The sequence below is a fragment of the Sminthopsis crassicaudata genome, chromosome 6 (assembly GCF_048593235.1).
Source record: "Sminthopsis crassicaudata isolate SCR6 chromosome 6, ASM4859323v1, whole genome shotgun sequence".
NCBI classification, from domain to species: domain Eukaryota; kingdom Metazoa; phylum Chordata; class Mammalia; order Dasyuromorphia; family Dasyuridae; genus Sminthopsis; species Sminthopsis crassicaudata.
This window is the reverse complement of record NC_133622.1, coordinates 117,578,363-117,600,044: the sequence shown is the minus strand read 5'-3', so window position 1 is coordinate 117,600,044 and position 21,682 is coordinate 117,578,363. Positions and strand designations below refer to the sequence as shown.

Sequence of the window (21,682 nt, the reverse complement as noted above, 5' to 3'; positions counted from 1 at the left end):
ACCATTGAGCTATCAGGTCTAGTCCTAATCTCTGGTAAGGACTCTTATTCAACCAAATATTTGAGAACTGCATGCAGATTTGTCCTGAAGTCAACTCTACATGAAGAAGCTTTGGGATGCAGCTTAGGATTCTAAATTGCCATATTTCCTTCTTTAATACTTTGACCATTTACTCCCAAATAGTCTTTATATCTTGCCTATTAAACCATTTTCCTCATAGATATTGATGAATGCGAAATGGATAATGTACTTTGTCAGCCAGAATCATCTGAATGCATCAACACTGAGGGTGGCTATGTCTGCAAGTGTTTGGAAGGCTACAATGGAGATGGATTGAATTGTTATGGTAAGAAAGAAGGGGAGTTTGTGAAAGAAATAGTAGCATTCAAGGAAATGACCCTGGTAGGAAGATGAGCAAGGAAGACAAAATAATGAATGAGACAGAATGTACCTCAAAATGAAAGAAGGCTCTATGTGATGCATTTATGCTGACATCTCTCAGTTATTGGGGGGGAAAGGAAAAAAGAGTCTGCATGCTAATACAAAGTGAATAGGATTCAAAAGACAGCTGGCGTTCCTCCCTTCTGCCTTTCAAATTCTTTTTTCAGAGGTTTGAGTGGCATTAGTAACTTATCAATATATTCTGCCTTAGGCTGTCTGTAGATTTCTCCCTTTTACACTGATACTTCATTTGGCAACTGAACTAGAAGGAAATTTGGAACTACTGAAGGTTCATTGGAAATTGTTGTGGTGCATATAAATGAGGAAGGATGGGGCTCTATGGGAAAGCTCATTTTTAGTGTTCTGGATGAGTTAAATAATTCTGAGGTTCAATCTGCTGACATTTTTATGGGCAACTAGAGGACATACAAGCTCAATAGAAAGCTACTTTTATAACCACTCTTTCTTCTGCCAGAATTTGGGTGTGGCTTTTAGTTTTGTCAGTTCATTTCATGACTTGTCTTATCATTCCTCTTGACAGTAGTATCACCCTACAAGTGAAGACCTGCCAGAGCCAACCTTGTCAAAATGAAGTATGTGGAGTTGTCCATAGGACTCTTAGTTTCTATTTCTTTCCATTTTTTTAAAGAGCTGTCCACAGTGAGGGACTGAGGCAGTGAAGAGTTGGTGCTTTTAAATGGACTGGCATGTCCCATATGTCATGAGGGAAAGACAAGGAATCATCAGCCCAATTGCTAATTTTCCAGCTTAGGTTGGTTTAAAACCCTTATCACATTAATTTCTTGAAGACCACAGGCATATATAAAGGCTCTTTTGAGCTTGTGTTTGGTTGACAGGAAAATGTCATAGTTCTAATGAAATTGATCTTAGATAATTTAAACAAACTGGTTTTCTATTTATTTATTTATTTTTTTATGAAAAAGAACGGGATCCTCCCTTGGCTGGTTAAAACTCTGAGTTTGAGGTTCCTACACATCCCCATGCCTTTTATTCAATAAACTGATTCCAGTGGTGGCCACATTTATGGTATCAGTGCCCTGTCTTGCGAAACTAACATCCAGCCTCTAACAAGAGAAAAAATGTGGCTTGCCCCTCTCTTTTGGGGGGTTGGGATAATAGATTTGAACCTGGAAAGGATCTTTGAGGCCATGTACTTCAAATATACTACCATTTTAAGGATGAGGAAATGAAGTTTGTAGAGGTTGTGACTCAGTCACAGAGTAAAAGCTTTAGTGAAGTGGTGTTTGAACATAAGTTCTTTGATTCTAAAACCAGTGCTTTTCCTCACTGCATCATGCTGCATGCCATCCAGCTTTTCTTTTTCTTTTGCCACCAAGAACACAACCACATCTTCTCCCAGTAATATGACAGATGATCTTTCACATGAGGAAAGTAAAACCAGGAAGCCCTCGATGAAATTATAGTCTAACTGGAGAAGACAACAAAGTTATACATACAAATTATATACAGCATAAATGGGGAAGGAAATAAACCTTTATATAGTGCCTACTATGTGTCAGGCACTTCTCACAACAACCCTAAGTAGCGTTATCTCCATTTTACAGATGAGGTTGTTTGAATTATGATCTACTCTTTGTGACCCAATTTAGGGTTTTCTTGGCAAAGACACTGGAATAGTTTGCCTTCTACAGCTCATTTTACAGAAATGAGACTAACAGTTTGTTAAATTTTCTTGAGTAGGTAGAAAGTGTCTTAGACCAGATTTGAACTCAGGGCTTCCTGATTCTAGGTCCAGTGCTTAATCCAATGTATACTGAACATTGTGCACTATATAGGGAGGGTATGAATAGCTAGGAAAGGTCTCCTAGGAAAGAAAGCACATGAGCTGAGTCTTCAAAGAAGCCAACGAAACCAGATGGCAGAGGTGAAAAGGAAGAGCATTCTGAGCCTGGAAGGAAAGTCAGTGCAGAGTCAGAAAGAAGGAAGATGAGCAATTCTGTGGAGGGGGAATAAAGAGTAAGAAGGATCTAAAGATGGGAAAGGACCAGAACATAAAGGACCTTAAGTAAGAACTTTCTTAGTGGAATCAGCTTCTAATTTTGGGAGTTACCCTGGGCTGAGTTCCCTCTCTCCTTTTATTAGAAGCAAAAATTAGGGGAAAAAGTTTTTCATCTATCAGGGCAGATAGATGTATAAGTACACACAAATACATTTGTTTGATGAAAAGCAGTTAACAGCGGTATAGTGGATATTTTATTCAAAATCTTGGCAGCTATATTCATTAGGGAAATTAGTCTATAATTTTCTTGCTCTCTTTTAGTTCTTCCTACTTTAGGTATCAACACCTTATTTGTGAAGCCCTGTTTGGCAGGGCTTCATCTTTGTCTATTTTCCCAAATAGTTTAAATAGTATCGGAATGAATTTTTTTTTTTTAATGTTTGGTAGAATTCACTTGTGAATTTACTTGGTCCTGGGGATTTTTTCCCTAGGCAGTTAAATTCTTTTCTTTTTTTAATGTGTAGTTATTTAGAGTTTTTATTTACTGAACTGTTAATCTAGATAATTTATATTTTTATAAATATTCATAGATTTTCACTCATTAGCATATAACTGGACAAAATATTTCCTAATGATTGCTTTAGTTTCTTCTTTGCTGGTGGTGATTTCACCCTTTTCATTTTTGATACTGGATATTTGGTTTTCTTTTTTCTTTTTCTTTTTTTTTTTTTTTTTAACGTCAAATTAACCAATAATACCTTTGTAATTGGTTTTCTCATAAAACCAGGTCCTAGGACAATGTGTTTTTTCTTTTCTTTTTTACTTTGTCATTTACTTTTGATTTTCAGTATTTCCAATTTCACATTCAATTGGGGATTTTGTTAATTTTTTCTTTTTCAAGTTTTGTTTTGTTTGTTTTTTTTTTTTTAATTTGCATGCCTAGTTCATTGATCTGTTCTTTTTCCATTTTGTTTATGTAAGGATTTAGAGAAATACATTTCCTCCCTAAATACTGTAAGGGCCCTTTAAATGGGCGGACACAGTGCATCGGGAGATTGAGGCCCAGAAGTAATTTCTATGGATATTAGGACTGCCCTTGGGCGGGATCCTGGCCATATTGAGATAGTTTTGTAATGGGTGTCTCTCTCGCTGATTGGCTGTGTGTGTGACCTCACAGGCCCTATGTAAGCCCACTGCAGGCAGCAACCGCCCTCTTTAACCTCCTGCTGTTCACCCTGGCTCACCAGCCTGGGTGGCCAAGCCAAGATGGGTAGCCAAAAGAGGTAAGGGTTTTGGTAGTGAACACATGGGTCTTCTGACCAGGTGTTCACTCGGGAACCAACAAGTCAGGGCATCAGTCAGGGCATTATGTGAGTAGGTATAATAAAGGCTTTTAAGATTACACGTGGTTGTTCTTGAGTGCGCTACCGGTTATTAAGCTATAGATTCAAGAGATTGTGGCCAGAGACCTTAGAAGGCCTCAGAGGAGGCGAGCCGGGTAGAGTTCACACTGCAGAGGACAGTGGTCAAAGGTACTCTGGTGGGTCTAGGACAGACTAGTAATTGTAACTGCCAGGAGAGCACGCTACAAAATACTATTTTGCCTGCATCCCATAAGTTTTGGTACATTCTCTGATTGATGTCATTCTCTATAATGAAATTGTTTGTTTCTATGATCTATTCTTTAACCCACTTATTCTATAAAAGTAGATTACCTAGTTTCCAACTAATTTTTAATCTATCAGGGCAAATAGATGATTCAGTGGATAGAGTACTGGCCCTGAAGTTAGAAGGAGTTCAAATCCAGTCTCAGACTTTTAATATTTACTAGCTATGTGACCCCCCCCAAAAAAAAACGCAAAACAAAAAAAAAATAATTTTAATCTATCTTTCCACAATCCTGTGTGTAAATGCAATTCTGAGAAAAATACATTCCACATTTCTGCCTTTTTACATTTGATTTTGTGGTTTTTATGCTCCATTATATGATTTATTTTTGTGTAGGTGCTAATGCTGCAGAGAAAAAGATATATTCCTTTCTGTTTCCCATTCAGTTTTCTTCAAAGGACTGTCATATCTAACTTTTCTAATATTCTGTCTACCTCCTTAGTTTCTTTCTTGTTTAATTTTTGGTTGAACTTACTCAGTTCTGAGAGGGAACAATTGAGGTCCTCACTAGTATAGTTTTGCTATCTATTTCTTCCTGTAATTCACCAAACTTTTTTCCTTAAGAATTTGGATGCTAAACCACTTGGTGCATATATTTTAGTATTTATATTACTTCATTATCTATGGTACCTTTTTTACAAGTTATAGTTTCCTTCCTTATCTCTAGATAGACCTAATTTTACTTTTGCTTTGTCTGGGATCAGGATTGTTACTTCTGCTTTTTTAACTTCAGCTTAAGCATAATGGATTCTGCTCTAGCTCTTTACCTTTACTTTGTGTGGGACTTTGTTTCAAGTATGTTTCTATAAACAACATATTGTAAATTTCTTCTTCTTTTTTTTTTTTTTTTTGATCCACTTTGCTATCTGCTTCTATTTTATGAGACTTCATTCCAATCACATTCACTATTATGATTATAACTTTTATGTTCCCGTCCATCCTCTTCTTCCTCTTATTTGTCTTTCTGTTTTCACTTTTCCTCCTCAGCAGTATTTTCAGTCTATCATCTCCTTTGATCTGTCTTTCTTTCTATCATTGCCCCACCCTCTGTCTCCATCCCTCTTACTTTCCTGTTGGGCAAAATAGAGTTCTATATTAAAATGACAGTTCTTCTTTGAACTGACTATATCTTCTTTGAGCCAGTATAGATGAGAGTAAAGTTAGAGTGATGCTCATTGCCTATCCTCCCGTCTTTCCCTTCACTGTAATGTCTTTTCTATCTCTTCATGTGAAATACACTGTTACACTACTCTACTTCATTCTGCCTTCTGTACCAAGAGTACTACTCTTTCTCATCATTTTTTTTTATGTCATTCCTCCAAATTTACCTTATATCCAGTCCCTTTTTCTATGTATATTCCTTCTAGCTGTACTATTGGTGATACAAGTTTTAAGAATTACAAATGTCATTTTCCTATAAGATATAAACAATTTAGCTCTACTGAATCTCTTATTTTTCCCCCTTTTAACTTGTTTTTGCTTCTCTTGGATCTTGATATTGGAGATCAAATTTTTGGTTTAGTTCTGGCCTTCTCTTTATGAAAGCCTGAAATTCTTCTGTTTTATTGAATGACCATTCCCCTCCCCCACTTTGAAATATTAGATTCAAGTTTGCTGGGCAAATGATGCTTGGTTATAGTCCTAGCTCTTTTGCCTTCTGAAATATCATGTTCCATGACATCCTGTCCTTTAATGTTGCAGCTGTCACGTGCTGTGTAATCCTGATTGTAATTCCCAGATATTTGAATTGTTTCTTTCTGGCCCTTGTAATATTTTTCCTTGATGTGAGTGTTCTGAAATTTGACTATAATCTTCATTGGAGTTTTTATTTTGGAATCTTTTATTTTGGGCAGTTTTCCTTGATAATTTCTTGCAAGATGCTGTTCAGGTCCTCCCTTTGATTATGGCTTTCTGCCAGTCCAGTGATTTTGATATTTATCTCTTCCAGATCTATTTTCCAGGTCACTTGTTTTTCCTATAAAGTATTTTATATTTTCTTCCATTTAAAAAATTCTTTTGAGTTTGTTTGGTTCTTTTGGTACATTAAAACATTGTTATATTTTTATTTATATTTATTTTGATTATGCACATACATTCATGTTTTATATATGTCCATATGAATCATGTTGGGAGAGAAAAATCAGAACAAAAGGAAAAAAACCACAATAAAAAAAAAAAAAGAAAGAAAAAATGAACATAGCATGTATTGATTTACACTCAGTCTCCATAGTTCTCTGTCTGGATGCAGATGGCTGTTTGATTGATTCTTGTTGTCTCATATAGTCATTAGCATCCACTTGTCCAATTCTAATTTTTCAGGTGTTTGTTTTCTTCAATTAGGTCTTGTACTTTCTTTTCCATTTGGCCAATTATACTCTTTAAGGAGTTATTTTCTTCAGTGGATTTTTGTATCTCCTTTTCCATTTAGCCAATTCTACTTTTTAAGCAGTTTTCCAAGCTGTTGATTCTTTCCCCCATAATTCCCTTGCAGTTCTCATTTCTTTTCCCAGTTTTTCTTTTGCCTCTCTTTTATGATTTTTAAAACTCCTTTTTGAACTCTTCCATGAATTCTTTTTGGGCTCGAGACCACTTTCCATTTATCTTTGGGACTTTATTCATCAGTGTTTTGACATTGTTGTCCTGGTTTTCCCAGTCAACATAGCACCATAACTTTTTGTGGTCAGATTCTTTTTTTGTTGTTTTTTACTCCTCCTCCACCTCCTTCTCTCTGTCCCTCTTTCTCTCTCTTTCCCTTTCCTTCCCTCCCTCCGTCCTTGCCTCCCTCTTCTCTCCCTTTCTTCTTTCCTTTCTTTTAAATTTTAAAGATAGATTAAAATTAATTTTTTTTGTTTTGCGTTTTTTTTTGGGGGGGGGGGGTCACATAGCTAGTAAATATTAAAAGTCTGAGACTGGATTTGAACTCCTTCTAACTTCAGGGCCAGTACTCCCTGGGTAGAAGGAATACTGTCTCAGACTTCTTGCAGCAGTGGTTATGGGTCCTGCTGTTAACCTGGTGCTGCATTGATATTGTCCTGAGGCCCATGGGGTACCTTTATGTCTGGTACTGGTGAGGTGGCTGAGGGTGTTTCTGTGTTTCCCTGGAGCTATACTGAAGCACAAAGTTGTCTGGCCTCTGAAAGATGCCTGTTTGCTAGGGCTGTGCCGAGGCACATGGAGGTTTGTCTCTTCCTGATTTGGAAGTCAGATCCCTACACTATATTATGTTATATTCGCAGAAGTCAAATTTAAGACTATATCTCATTCTGAAACTGATATGAAGGAAAACATTTTAGAGGGTTAAGTAACAATCTAAATTCCTAGAAATTTACCTACAGTTTACATTTTTACCATTTCCCTCTTTTTCTTACCTCTCTGATAGAAAATTTTCATCTTCCCCCTTAAAGTTAGGTAGCATAATTTCTAGAGTGGTCTTTAAGCATGAAGCCATTTCAGCTCAGGTGTCCTTGTTTTGAAGGGAAAAGCAGTAAATTCATATAAATGTAGGACTGATTTGACACACACTCTCTCTTTCCCTAACCCCAGTATTTTTTTAGGGGGGGGGAATGAATATAATGATCAATTCAATTCTAAAGAAGGGAATATGACAGAACTTTTTGTTGAATCCTCCTCCTAAGGATGTTATATATTTTTTTAACTGTGTCTCCCTTTTCTTTTTTCCATATCATTTCTTCTTTCCTTTGACACCTTTTTCTCTTGAAGACATTGATGAGTGTGAAATGGGAGCACATACATGTGGAGAAAATGCCCTCTGTAAAAATACAGAGGGAGGCTACACCTGCATCTGCCGTAATGGTGCACCTGGATTTGGATCTGTTTGTCCTGGTAAGTTAATGGGTGGTCCAAAGAAGAGATACTATTTAACTCAGGAAAAACCTTATGAGTGATATTTCTACTGAAGAAATTCTGGGAATTACTCAGCACTATTAAGCTGCATTCTCTAACTATCCTGACTAAGTTGATTGGCAACTATTGCAAGTTGCCAGTAATATAATAGTGTCTGGAATGAATTATTGCTTTGCAATGCTGCTAATCTCCTGATTTGTAATGTTGATGTCAGAGTCTGCTGTAATAACTGCCCTCTATAATTTTGGATGGGTCAGGGGAATCATCTGAGTGTCTAAATATCCTTTAGCATGAGAATTACGTTAATGATAAAAAGAAATGGTTATTCCTAAACTTTCTTTTCCCTCTAACTGAAAGAGTTTTATTTATTTATTTATTTGTTTTGCTTTCATGATAGCTTCTCCATATTATTTTTCTTCTTTCCTGGTGGCTGGAAAATATTCAATCTTGGCTTCCCCCCAAAAAAACAGCAATATCACTCATTCTTTCATTTATTCGGCTGTCCACCCATTTAGTTATTTATCTGAAAAGCATTTATTAAAAACTTACTATATTCCAAGCATATTTTACATTCTTGGGATACAAAGACAAGAACAAAATCAGCCCCGCTCTCAAGGAGCTTACATCCTTTTTTGAGGGAAAAAATAACATGTATATTTACACAGGACATTAAATATGAAATATATACAAAGTAGATTTTTTTTAATATTTTAATAGTTTTTATTTACCAGATATATGCATGGGTAATTTTACAACATTGACAATTGCCAAATCTTTTGTTCTAATTTTCCCCCTCCTCTGACCCCCCCCCCCCAGATGGCAGGTTAACATGTTAAATATGTTAAAGTATAAATTAAATACAGTATATATATATATGTATATACATATATATGTGTATATATATATATGTGAATATACAAATATATATGTGTATATATATATACATATATATATATATATATATATGTCCAAACAGTTGTTTTGCTATACAAAAAGAATCGGACTTTGAATTAGCCTGTGAAGGAAATCCAAAATGCAGGTGGACAAAATTAGAGGGATTGGGAATTCTATGTAGTGGTTCATAGTTATCTCCTAGAGTTCTTTCACTGGGTGTAGCTGGTTCAGTTCATTACTGCTCTATGGGAACTGATTTGGTTCATCTCATTGTTGAAAATGGCCACATCCATCAGAATTGATCATCATATAGTATCGTTGTTGAAGTATACAATGATCTCCTGGTCTTGATCATTTCACTTAGCATCAGTTCATGTAAGTCTCTCCAGGCTTTTCTGAAATCATCCTATTGGTCATTTCTTACAGAACAATAATATTCCATAATATTCATATACCACAATTTATTCAGCCAATCTTCAATTGATGGGCATCCACGTAGTTTCCAGTTTCTGGCCACTACAAAGAGGGCTGCCACAAACATTCTTGCACATACAGGTCCCTTTCCCTTCTTTAAGATCTCTTTGGGATATAAGCCCAGTAGTAGCACTGCTGGGTGAAAGGGTATGCACAGTTTGATAACTTTTTGGGCATAGTTCCAAATTGCTCTCCAGAATGGCTGGATTCTTTCCCAACTCCACCAACAATGCATCAGTGTCCCAGTTTTTCCACATCCCTCCCAACATTCATCATTATTTGTTCCTGTCATCTTAGCCAATCTGACAGGTGTGTAGTGGTATCTCAGAGTTGTCTTAATTTGCATTTCTCTGATTAATAATGATTTGGAGCATCTTTTCATATGACTAGAAATAGTTTCAATTTCTTCATCTGAGAATTGTCTGTTCATATCCTTTGACCATTTATCAATTGGAGAATGGCTTTGTATTTTTATAAATTAGAGTCAATTCTCTATATAATTTGGAAATGAGGCCTTTATCGGAACCTTTGACTATAAAAATGTTCTCCCAGTTTATTGTTTCCCTTCCAATCTTATCTGCATTAGTTTTGTTTGTACAAAAACTTTTCAATTTGATATAATCAAAGTTTTCTCACAAAGTAGAATTACAAGGGGATTGCTAAGTAATTTTTTGAGTAGGGTTTTAGCCACAGTGGCGGAAGAACCAAGTAGATTTCCTGCAGGAAACTGCATTTGAGCTGAACTTTGAAGGCAAATATCTCTAGAAAGAGGAAACCCTTTCATGGGTCACATTTTACTTCCAGGAATCTCTGGACTCCACCTTGAGTAGCTCTGGAGAAGAGGACCTGAGTTTAAATCATTACTTATTTTTTCCTTTTTGATGCTGGTCAAATCAGTCAGTTCAGTAAGTGTTTATTTAATGCCTACTCTGTGTCTGGCACTTTGCTATACTCAGAAATACTGTAATGCCAGAGAAACTGAGGCAAGATAGAAATTAGAGAGTTTTAATATTTTATTTGGATTTCTGAGAGGGAGAGATTGTGCTGGATTTCATGATGCCCCCAGGGTTGATGTTCAAAGCATCCAGCAGTAAATGTGAGTTCTCAATGGCATATTTATAACTCTTACCACAGGTAGCTAAACAAAGGGAAGTGGAGTCGAAACTCTGGTGAGCAGTAATCTCCAGGCAGTTCTGACAAGTTGGGTGTTAGGACCATAAATTCTTGATGACTTAGGGGGAGTTAGGAGCCAGGAAGTCTGAATTCCCCCTTATCTTGAGTTACATTATAACTTTAGAATAATTAGACCTGAGTTATATCAGTCCTAATGAACAGGGGAAGGGGGCACGTTGAAACTAAGGGGATTGAGGCAGAACAATTAAGGGAAACTGAAGAAGAACAATTAGGGAAGCTGATGCAGGACAATTAAGATAACTGAGGCAGGACCAATTAGGGAAAGTGAGGCAGGACAATAAAAGGGAACTGTAGCACAACAAGACTAGACAGTTCCTGGTCTCAAGGACCTCAGAGTCTAATTGAGGAGACAAGTTAAATACAAAATAAATTGTAGATAATCAACAGAAGAAAATCACTCGATTTAAGAGGGGCCAGGAAAGACTTTCTGTAGAAGGTGTAATTTTAGCTGGGATTTGAAGAAAGTCAGAGCAGGAGAAGCTAAGAAGAAGAGATGGGGGGAGGGGAAGAGCATTCCAAGCATTCCAAGAGCATTCTAGCCAATGAAAATGCTAGAGCATCTGGAAATATAGTATCTTCTCTGAGGAATAGAAAAGTGTCACTAGATGTCAGATTACATGGGGGGCCAGGGGTATTACATTAGTTTTCTGGGCCTTCTTTTCTTATAAAATGGATAGATTGTAAATCTCCAATTGTGTGAAGTAAGGTATGAAAGACACAGAGACAATTGTAAAAGTTCTTATCACATATAGTATGCACAGAACTTGACCCAAAGTGTTTCAGTGACTTTATTCAAAGAATTTATTTTCTCTGGCTTGTATGAGAATAGTTTGGCTGTTTATTACTATAGTCTTTGGAACTTACCTTTCATCAATCACTAATTAAGTGTTGTTTATTAAATAGGTCTTTTTTTTTTTTTTTTTAATCATAGAAGTCAAAAGACCTGATTTCAAAATCCCAATCTGAACTTTATTAGCTGTGTTATCTTGGACAAGTCATTTTAGGCCCTTTGAGTCTTCATCTCCTCATCTTTAAGAGAGAAATCAATTAGATTATCTCAAAGGTTCCTTTCAACTCGAAATCCTGGGATTCTTTGAGTTCATGATGCTTTAGCAGCTGTCATCCCAGTCTTATTTGCCTGTAGAATGCTCTAGGCCAAATAAAAGAGTAAAGAAAGGTAATACAGGTTTGACTGAATCAGGATTGACATTAACTTTAGTAAATAAAGCATAAGGTTTGAGTGGACATGTGAAACTGTCATTATTGCTAATATTTCAACTAATATGAAAATGAAACTACTTGTTTATATAAATTAGACATCTGTAATATTGCCAAGAATAACTGAATCATTTTTTAAAAGATCAAGCTTTAAAGATATTTCTGAAATATTGACTTCCAGAATCTTTCCAGCCTGGAGATGATGTTTTCTCCCTCATCAGAAACAGGCAATCAGAGTGTCCACCACCATATGATTCATATTGCCTCCATGGAGGAGTGTGTGTTTATGTTTCAGAATTGGAAAACTATGCATGCAAGTGAGTATGAACCTTTCTTAATTGTATCTTTTTGAGGGAGAATATATGCAGTTCTGAAACAATGTATTTTCTAGGGAGTTTAAAAAGCATTCAAACTCTAGGAGATTAGCTATCATTTGAACTGTAGAGGTGTCTATTGAGATTAATGTGTCCAGTCCAAGAGTTCTGTGCTTTTCTCCAAATAATAGACTATCAGCGGAATTCAGACTCTTTGCTCAGCTTTGGGACATTGAGAAGAACGTCTCAATATGTGACTTCAAGAAACATGAAAAAGAGCAGTCAATGGGTATTTCTAGTTTTGCAAAAAAAAAATGGTATAAAATTTTACAACTAGGTCATTTTGCCTTGAACCCCAATATTTCGTTTCATCTTTCCTCTTCTCAATAGGTACTATTTAGATTCTCAAAGCTGGTTATAGTTATTGACCTTACCCCTGCTCCTTCTCTGATTCCTTCCTCTTCCCCAAGAGGATTTCAGGCCAATTGTGCCTATAGAAATGTGTTGTAATTCAAAATCAAGAAAGTGTAAACATGAATATTGGGTTTCAGGAAATGTGGGCAACTTGATAAGCAGGTCTATTGCATTCATTGTTGAAAACCTATCCCTTAGTATCTTTCTATATTTATTTTAGAAATAAAAATCTAGCTTTGAGCCAAATTTGACTCAAGGCAGCATGGAAGACTGGCAAGAGGGGAGAGAGAAGTCCACTTGGGCTGTGGGTTCCCTTAGGTCTCTTTATTTATTTATAATTGATGATAGTACCAACCTCAACATACTTATGAATGTGCTACTGTTATTGTTTTTTGGCTACCCTTATCGATAATTTTGATATTGTATATACAGTGCTTTGGAAATTTTAAAACCTAAGCAAATGTCTTTGAGTCTTTAATATGTTCATGGGTCTGAGATCATACTTATGAATATTTATCTCTTGTGGTACATATTGCTACCTATCCATGCTTTCTCATCTTGGGCAACTCTATCTATACCATACCATGGATCTTTCACAGGATACTGGGGCTTTTCTCAAGATCTATGCCTCTCAACTTTTTTATTCTCAGGAACCTTTTACAACTTTCCAAAGAGGTGTTATTTCTGTGGAATATAGCTACTTATATTTTAATTCTTGTAAATTAAAACATCTTAGTAGTATTATGAATTTTTTAACACAGAGAGAAAATTTTTAACACTTTAGTGCCTTCACTAAAATTTTAACACTTAGTTTTTTGGTAATCCTTTAACATTTTTAACACCATTTTAGAACCACTGCTCTCAATATTATAATAAACATATTATAAATAATTATATGTAAATTTAGAATAGCAGCAACTAAATGGTATGGTAGATAAAGTGCTGGACTTAGAGTCAGGGAGACTTGAGTTCAAATTCAGTCTCAGACATTAATTAGTTGTGTGACCTTGTTTAAATGTGGGGAGAGCATTCATTTGTTTGAATACAAGAGAGCATCCATTTGTTATTCTTCATTCTTACTATATGACTGACATCTTTTTCAGTCTCTTCTTTAATTCTCTCAACTGATATAAAGATCAATCATATATAAATATTTATGCAATTAACTTTTATTTGCCTCAGTTTGCCTCATCCTAAAATGAAGATAATAATATCAAATGAAATAAAAATTGTAAAGCACTATGTGCCTGGAATAGAGTAAGCATTATATAAATGTTAGCTATTATCATTATTATTAATACTATCATCATCATCATCACCTCTATGTGTTTTGTCAAAGGACAGAGAAAACCCCTGACTATCTGATCTGTACAAAGACAGGTTTTTAAGTATGTAAGGTAATATTATTGTTTTATGTTAACTGTCAATGAATAGTCTCATCTAAATCCTATTACTCTTGAGACTACTTTTACAAATCTTCTGCAACTATCTGAATGCTCTTGAATTTCACATATTAGGAATCCGACAATAATGATGTTCAATTGTCATGCATGTTGCTGGAGATGAATGACCAATATAGAATACTGTTTCTCACACGAATACTGATATTGATATTTATGTTATTTTCTTTGAAATGAGTGTAAGACATAATTAAAATCATTATCAAGGCTTTGAATGCTACCAGATAAAGCTTCATTAAGACCTTCCTCAGGATTAGATCTTTGGGATAATTACAGCCTGAAATGATTCTGAGAGCTCAAACCAGTTCCATTACACATTTCCAGGATAGTTTGAGAACCTTCCAAATTTGTGTGGAGAGCCAGAAGTGCGGCATACTGGCAGACATTATCTTCTTATTGGTTGTCAAAGCAGTACATGAGAGGGAAGCAACAGTACTCATAGAGTAGGACCCAAAGAAAGCATTGAATTCTCCAACCATCATTTCTGTTCTTCTTCCTTCTTGTTCTCACAGGAGGGAAAGATGTGGGAGCTCTTCTTGAAAAAGATTTCATGGACCTTTTGCATATCCTTCCAACAGCTGCTTCTATCTCATTTGCATGATCAATCAGACAATTTTTAAGCTTGAAGAGTCTTTAGTTATCATCTGTCTTACCTTCTGGGGTTAGACCTATATCCTAGAAATATTCAAATGACTTGCTGAAAAGTTACACATCCAATTTAGCTATACAGACAGCTAGTTATAAACTTAGGACTAAAACATAGATCTCACTTCCCAATCCAGTGTTTTTCCATGACAACATGGCACCTCTGTCCACATGCCTGATGTAAGTAAATACTGAGCTTGATATCATCTTGGCCTCATCATTTAGTCTGACCCAGATCAGACAGAAGTATTCAGGAGCCAAGTAGAAGAATTCAGGAAGAATTGGATTTAGTTGATGTGGAGCATGTTTAGAGTGATTTTTTTCTCTCTTTATACTTGGATTCCTTTTTGATTGATATTAGTGGTCCAGAGTCTATCTAAAGTGAACACATTAAATCAGAAAGTAATTAACTTCACTCTGTAACTTTTAAGAAAGTCATTTAGGGAGAGGATTCTGAGATGGGAATAGTTTGGTAAACAAGCTCTCCCAATTTCCCTCACAAATTTGCACCTCAGAGTGAGCATAGACTTGTGAAAAACCAAGAAGACTTGGAGCAGAACTGAGGTCCTCCATGTGTACAACCTGAGAAATCTGAAGAAAGACCCCAGACTGGTGATTAACCTGAGTAAATACAAACAGCTCCGGGCTAGCTCCATAGAAACATCAAATGGGGATCTCCCTTGGGTTAAGTAGCTGTGGCTGGAGCCTCAGCAAAAATCACAGAGAGTTTTCACTTTCCTGACTTTGTGGAGTAGGGGTTTGAGTTGGGGAAGACTGAGTGAACCTCGGCTGATTGGGAACACTGGGCCCAGCTTTGCTACTGAGACAGGGCCTTGGGTGACAAGGAACTAGATCACAGTAAGTGCAGAAACAGTGATGCAGGGATACTGTTAGACTGTGGATACTTGCAGGAGGGTAGAACTCTTGGTTTGGGGTTCCTGTTCAGAGGGGAGAGCTGAAGGGAAGTTTGAGGTATCATCTCCTCATCCTATGATTTTAGGTACTTATACTAATACCTTTTATTTAAAAAACATGAATTGACAAAGAAGAATCCCACTATAAAAATATATTATGAGAACAAAGAAGATGAAAGTTCATCTTCAGAGGATACTTGTAAAAAAAAAAAAAAAAAGAAAAAAAAAGCTTCTACCCCAAAGAATAATGTGAAATGACTCCCTACCCAAAGAGAATTTATAGAACTCAAAAAAAAAATTCAAAAATTAGATGAGAGAAATTGAGGAAAAACTAATAAATAAATAAATACTATCCTAGAAAAACAAGAAACTAATGAAAAAAATATTAACCAACTAGAAAAAGAGGTACAGAGTCTCAAAGATGAAAATAATGCTTTGAAAATTAGAATAAGGCAGCTAGGTGGTGCAGGGGTAGAACATCAGCCCTGAAGTCAGGAGGACCTGAGTTCAAATCTGATCTCAGACACTTAACACTTCCTACCTGTGTGACCCTGGGCAAGTCACTTAACCCCAATTGCCTCAGCAAATCAAAAAAAAAAAAAAAAAAATTAGAATTGAGTAAGGAAAAGTCAGTGAAGCTTTGAGAGACCAAGAAAAAACAAAGCAGATTATAAATAACGAGAAAATAGGACAGAACGTGAAACTCTTATAAGAAAAAACAATAGATCTGGAGAACAGATCAAGAGAAAATATAAGAATAATTGAGCTGTTAGAAAGTTGTGACCTAAAAGAGAACCTTGACATAGTAATGCAGGAAATAATCCAAGAAAACATGAGAGGGAAGTAGAAATAGAAAAAAATCTACCAATCACCCCCTCCACGAGATCCTTTGTGGAAATAGTTTTGTGGAATATTATTGCCAAGTTTTGAGACCCCCTCAGATCAAAGAGAAAATTTTGCAAGAAATAAGAAAAAAACAATTCAAATATAATGGAGCTACAATTAGAATTGTACAAGACTTAACAGCAGCTATAATAAAAGACCACAGGTCCTGGAATCATATCTACTGACAATCAAAAGAACTAGGCCTGTAGCCAAAAATATCATATCCAACAAAATTATCTAGAATTCTGAATGAGAAAAAATGGGCATTCAATGAACTTGCAGATTTTCAGGACTTTCTATCAATAGAATCTGAACTTCACATAAAATTTAACATATAATGTAGTGTTCTCTGGTTTGGGGGCTTCTGAGGCAGCCTTCCTTTCAGTTCAGTAATCACCATGAGAGTAGCCAGGTGTTAAAGTCCAGATTATTTATTATTTCTTTCCTGGAACTGGGCAGCTTTCTGTAGAGCCTTTCAGACCGATCTTGGTCTCAGTGGAGAAATGTAGGAGAAGAGCCTGCCACCAGGAGCCTGACTGAAGGTGGAAATGAATTTTTCTCTCCTTCCCTCTGAGAACTTAAGCTCCTGCCTCCAGTTCTCTTGTCTTCTCTGCCTCTCTATGAACCTAGCTGAGGCTCCTAGCTTATATTTTCTACACTAAGTATAAACCAATCATTATATCACTAGGAAACCATTATTTGTTGTAAGATTAAATCAATCATACTGAATTTAGAGAACTATTAAGCACCATGCTAAACTAGATAACCATTGTCTCATTAATTCCACTTAGTACCTTTTAAGAAACTTTGTTTCAAGTTCAGAGTTCTGACCCATTACATCTCTCACTTTCTTATGTTTTAGAACATGTGATCATCACCTCCATGACTTCTCAAGGTGGTGAGAATCCCAAAAAGGAGGTGATCATGCCTTCTCTGACTCTTCAAAAAAGGTGTTAAAACACCAAAAAAGGAGGTGATCATGCCTTCCCTGATGTCTCAAGAAAGGAGATGAAAACCAAAGGAAAATGGGAATCAAATCATGTTAGGATTACTAGGTGCTAATTCGGGTTGTCTAATTTAGCATAGTACTTAATGATTCTCTAGCTCATAATTCACACCTTTAATTTACACCTTTAAAAGGAGTTTACACCTTTAGAATACCCATAAGCCCATTCTCTGGGAGGATGAAAGGAGCCAGGATTCAGGAAGAAGAGGATTTGAGATTCTACCTTCATGCTGACTGGAGGCTTCTGACAGGAAAAGATTCAAGACTTTGAAAGACACAATACAGAACTAAAGCCAAGGCTGCCTCCCTAGAAGCTCGGACTTGACAAATCAGATTAGCGGGTTTCTTTTTTTTTTCTTTTTCTTTTTCTTTTTTTACATTTTAAAGTTATTATTTATTTAGCAATATTTTTTATTTTATTTTATACTTATAACTTTTTTTTGACAGTACATATGCATGGGTAATTTTTTAAGTCCACCCCAACAACTATTATCATTCTACTAACACTCTTATCCTTAGGAGGCCTCCCACCCCTTACCGGGTTTATGCCTAAATGACTTATTCTTCAAGAACTAATCTACAAGGGAGATATCGCCACTATTATAGCTCTCTCCGCCCTACTTAATCTATTCTTTTACATATGAATTATCTATGCATCATTATCCCTTGCACTCACTTCTGTTCCGATTTTTCCCTTCCTTCCCTCCACCCCTTCCCCTAGATGGCAGGCAGTCTTATACATGTTAAATATGTTATAGTATATCTTAGATACAATATATGTGTGCAGAACCGAATTTCTTGTTGCACAGGAAGAATTGGATTCAGAAGGTAAAAATAACCTGGGAAAAAAAACAAAAATGCAAACAGTTTACACTCATTTCCCAGTGTTCCTTCTCTGGGTGTGGCTGATTTTGTCCATCATTGATCAATTGGAACTGAATTGGATCTTCTCTTTGTTGGAGATATCCACTTCCATCAGAATACTTCCTCATACAGTATTGTTGTTGAAGTGTATAATGATCTCCTGGTTCTGCTCATTTCACTCAGCATAAGTTCATGTAAGTCTCTCTAAGCCTCTCTGTATTCATGCTGCTGGTCATTTCTTACAGAACAATAATATTCCATAACATTCATATACAACAATTTACCCAACCATTCTCCAATTGATGGGCATCCATTCATTTTCCAGTTTCTAGCCACTACAAAAAGGGCTGTCATAAACATTTTGGCACATACAGATCCCTTTCCCTTCTTTAGTATTTCTTTGGGATATAAGCCCAGTTATTAGCACTGCTGGATCAAAGGGTATGCACAGTTTGATAATTTTGGGGGCATAATTCCAGATTGCTCTCCAGAATGATTGGATTTGTTCACAACTCCACCAACAATGCATCAGTGTCCCAGTTTTCCCACATCCCCTCCAACATTCATCATTATTTGTTCCTGTCATCTTAGCCAATCTGACAGGTATGTAGTGATATCTCAGAGTTGTCTTAATTTGCATTTCTCTGATCAATAGTGATTTGGAACACTCTTTCATATGAGTGGAAATAGTTTCAATTTCATCATCTGAAAATTGTCTGTTCATGTCCTTTGACCATTTATCAACTGGAGAATGAGATTAGCGGGGTTTTGAAGAGTCTCACTTGAAACAGGTATACATAATATCAACATGGGAGGTATTACACATAATTACATTAATTACATAAGCACATAGTACCGCAGGCTAGTAGTGATGTGACAAATAACATGAATCAACATGAGGAATTATACATGTCCATAAGTCCTAGAAATAATCCAAAAGGAATCTATTGTCCATACTCCATGTGTGTAGGGAATCCAATGATTCCTGCAAATTTTGAAGTCCTCCAATAGTCTCATCTTGTGTTAGAAAAATCCAATGATTCCTGCTGGTTTTGAAGTTCTGTAACAGTTTTATCAACAATTTTTCATCTCGGTGTAACAGTCTTATTATCAGCCATGCTCTTTCAGTGTCAGATGTTTGTTAAGTCTTCTCCTTCATTTTGAGGTTTTTTCTCTTTTTCTGTCTCTCTGCAAATTCTCATTGTCACCCATCTGATTCCTTCTCCATCTGTAGAGAACAAGCAAACCCTTTCTCCCAAGCAATTAACTTATTTAGTCCCTTCTATTTACCACTTTCTAAATCTCTCCTCATCACCTGGAAATTGCATTGGAGTTGCTTGCACTGAACACTGTCCTTCTGTTGGGTTAAAAAGCCTGTATTCTCCCCAATTGTAATCCCTTTCTGCCATCTGATTGCTTTTTGGCTGATTGAGCATATCAGAGTCTTGAATTTCTAAAGACTGTCTGGGTATAACCTTGGCTGCCATCATGCCCCACCTGTCTTTTGTTTGAGGTCTTGGAGCTGGGTCCCACCTCTCATTTCCCTGGGTCAATCTACATTCTGAGGTTCAATGGAAACCTCGGTTTCATTTTGGACATAGTGTTTTGGGTCTTATTCTCTCACCCTGTCCTCTCACTCTATCTCTTTGCCTACATTGAGCTTTCAGATGTCCAACTTACCCACATTGAAAGCATTGATGAGTTTCTCTGGAAGTCCCTTGCCAAGAGAAACCCCATTTTTCCATGTTCTGCATCATAGTCTGGGCATAAAAAGCATTTGTGCCCACTGTGGCACAACATCTTATGATCTCCTCTAAAAGAGTATCTTTTTGTAGTCCCCATATACTTCTTCTACAAACCTCATTAGTATTTTCCTTAGCCAGTTGTCTTATCATAATTCTTGTAGCTGTATTTTCTCCAGTGGTTCTTGTGACAGCTATTTGCAAATGTCCCACAAAATCAGCAAAAAAAAAATTGCTCTATTTTTGTGAAGGTTTCCCCTCCATCTTTTCCTGGGAGGGAGCCCCAAGCTTTTATAGAAGCAGCAGTGATTTGCTCATATACTGCTATAGGGTAATTAATCTGTGCTAAAGCATCTGTATACTGACCTTTACCTTCTAGTTGGTCAAAGGTAATCTGTATATTAACTCCAATTTGCCTATTTTGCTGGGCTTGTATCCTGCATAGTTCATATTCCGAAAGCCACAACAAGTTTTGTCTAGGTTCTAAACATGTCCTTGCTATGGATTTCCAATCACTAAAGGTTAAAATTTCATAAGCTCAAATTCTCTACTATCATCTTAACATAAAAAGATGTATCCCCATAAAGAGTGCAACCCTTTTTCAAATCCTTAATTTTTTTCAGATCAAAAGAAGTGTATCTTCTCCTTTGTTGACCTAAAGAGTCAAACTCTTCAATAACAGGGTATGCATTTATCAAATCAGATATGTCCTGTCCTTCTTTTTTTGCTTTAACTAATGCCTTTTGTAATCTTGTCATAGGCTGCTTCATAGGTGGTGCTGATTGTGTCACTGCCTCTCCCCCTCCTCCTTCTCCCTCCACCCATGAAAGGTTAATTGAAGGGGGTAAGTCAGGAGATCGGGAAATGCCCTAATGGCTCCTGCTGTGAAGTACCACACTCCTTAATTTCATCAGAATTGTACTTAACTCCTTTCTTGTCTAATTCTTCATCCTTTTCACCTAGTTTGTCTGGATCCTCCCCCTCCTTCTCTTTCTTCTTCTTTAGTATTGTAATATTTACATAATTTCTTAAAGCCAGTTGTAGTAAGTTATATGTATAAAATATTTCTTTAGAAATTGAATCAAGTCCATTTTCATTTTAATATTCACATAGTTGCTCTCCTACTAATTTCCACTCATCTGGATCTAATTCTTTTTCCTTAGAGAACCAAGGAGATGTATACTGTACTGTTTCTAAAAGTTCAATGATCTGCTCCTAAGTTACAATGAAATCTTGGTTTTTTATAAGTTTAACCAAGCTTTTGACATGTTTTTCTTGAATTGGAAAAGAAGTCTGTTTTCTAAACATCTGTCCCATTTCAGCTGAAGCACAAGTTTAGCCCTTTACAGTTTTCTTTTTGTACTCACCCTAATTTCTGGTCCCAGATGAAGGTTAACCCCACGTTGGGCGCCAAAATGTAATGTTCTCTGGCTGGTTTTCTTGGGGGTCTCTGGGAGCAGCTTCCGTTTCAGTTCAGTAATCATCACAAGAGTAGTCAGGGGTTAAAGTCCAAACCCTTTATTGTCTCCTTGTCTGGGACTGGACAGTTTTCTTAGTGGCCTTCTGGAGTCTTGGTCTCAGTGGAAAAATGCAGGAGGAGAGCCTACCAACAGGAGCCTGACCAAAGATCGAATGAATCTCTCTCCTTGGTTCCAAGAGCTTGTAGTGTGCTAGTCTTCTCTAGCTCTCTCTCTGAATCTGAGT

General features: G+C 36.4%; 1 protein-coding gene across 3 annotated transcripts in view; it reads left to right on the top strand.

Annotated features, from left to right (window-relative positions):
- Positions 1-21,682, top strand: part of EGF (epidermal growth factor) — a 148,597-nt gene that overhangs the window by 102,853 nt on the left and 24,062 nt on the right. For 2 of the 3 annotated variants that reach the window (XM_074275420.1, XM_074275421.1), the window contains 3 exons: positions 221-346; positions 7,811-7,933; positions 11,916-12,051. In XM_074275420.1, the coding sequence (XP_074131521.1) occupies positions 221-346; positions 7,811-7,933; positions 11,916-12,051 (385 nt within the window). The remainder of the gene's footprint in view (positions 1-220; positions 347-7,810; positions 7,934-11,915; positions 12,052-21,682) is intronic. The other variant, XM_074275422.1, reaches the window with a different exon arrangement.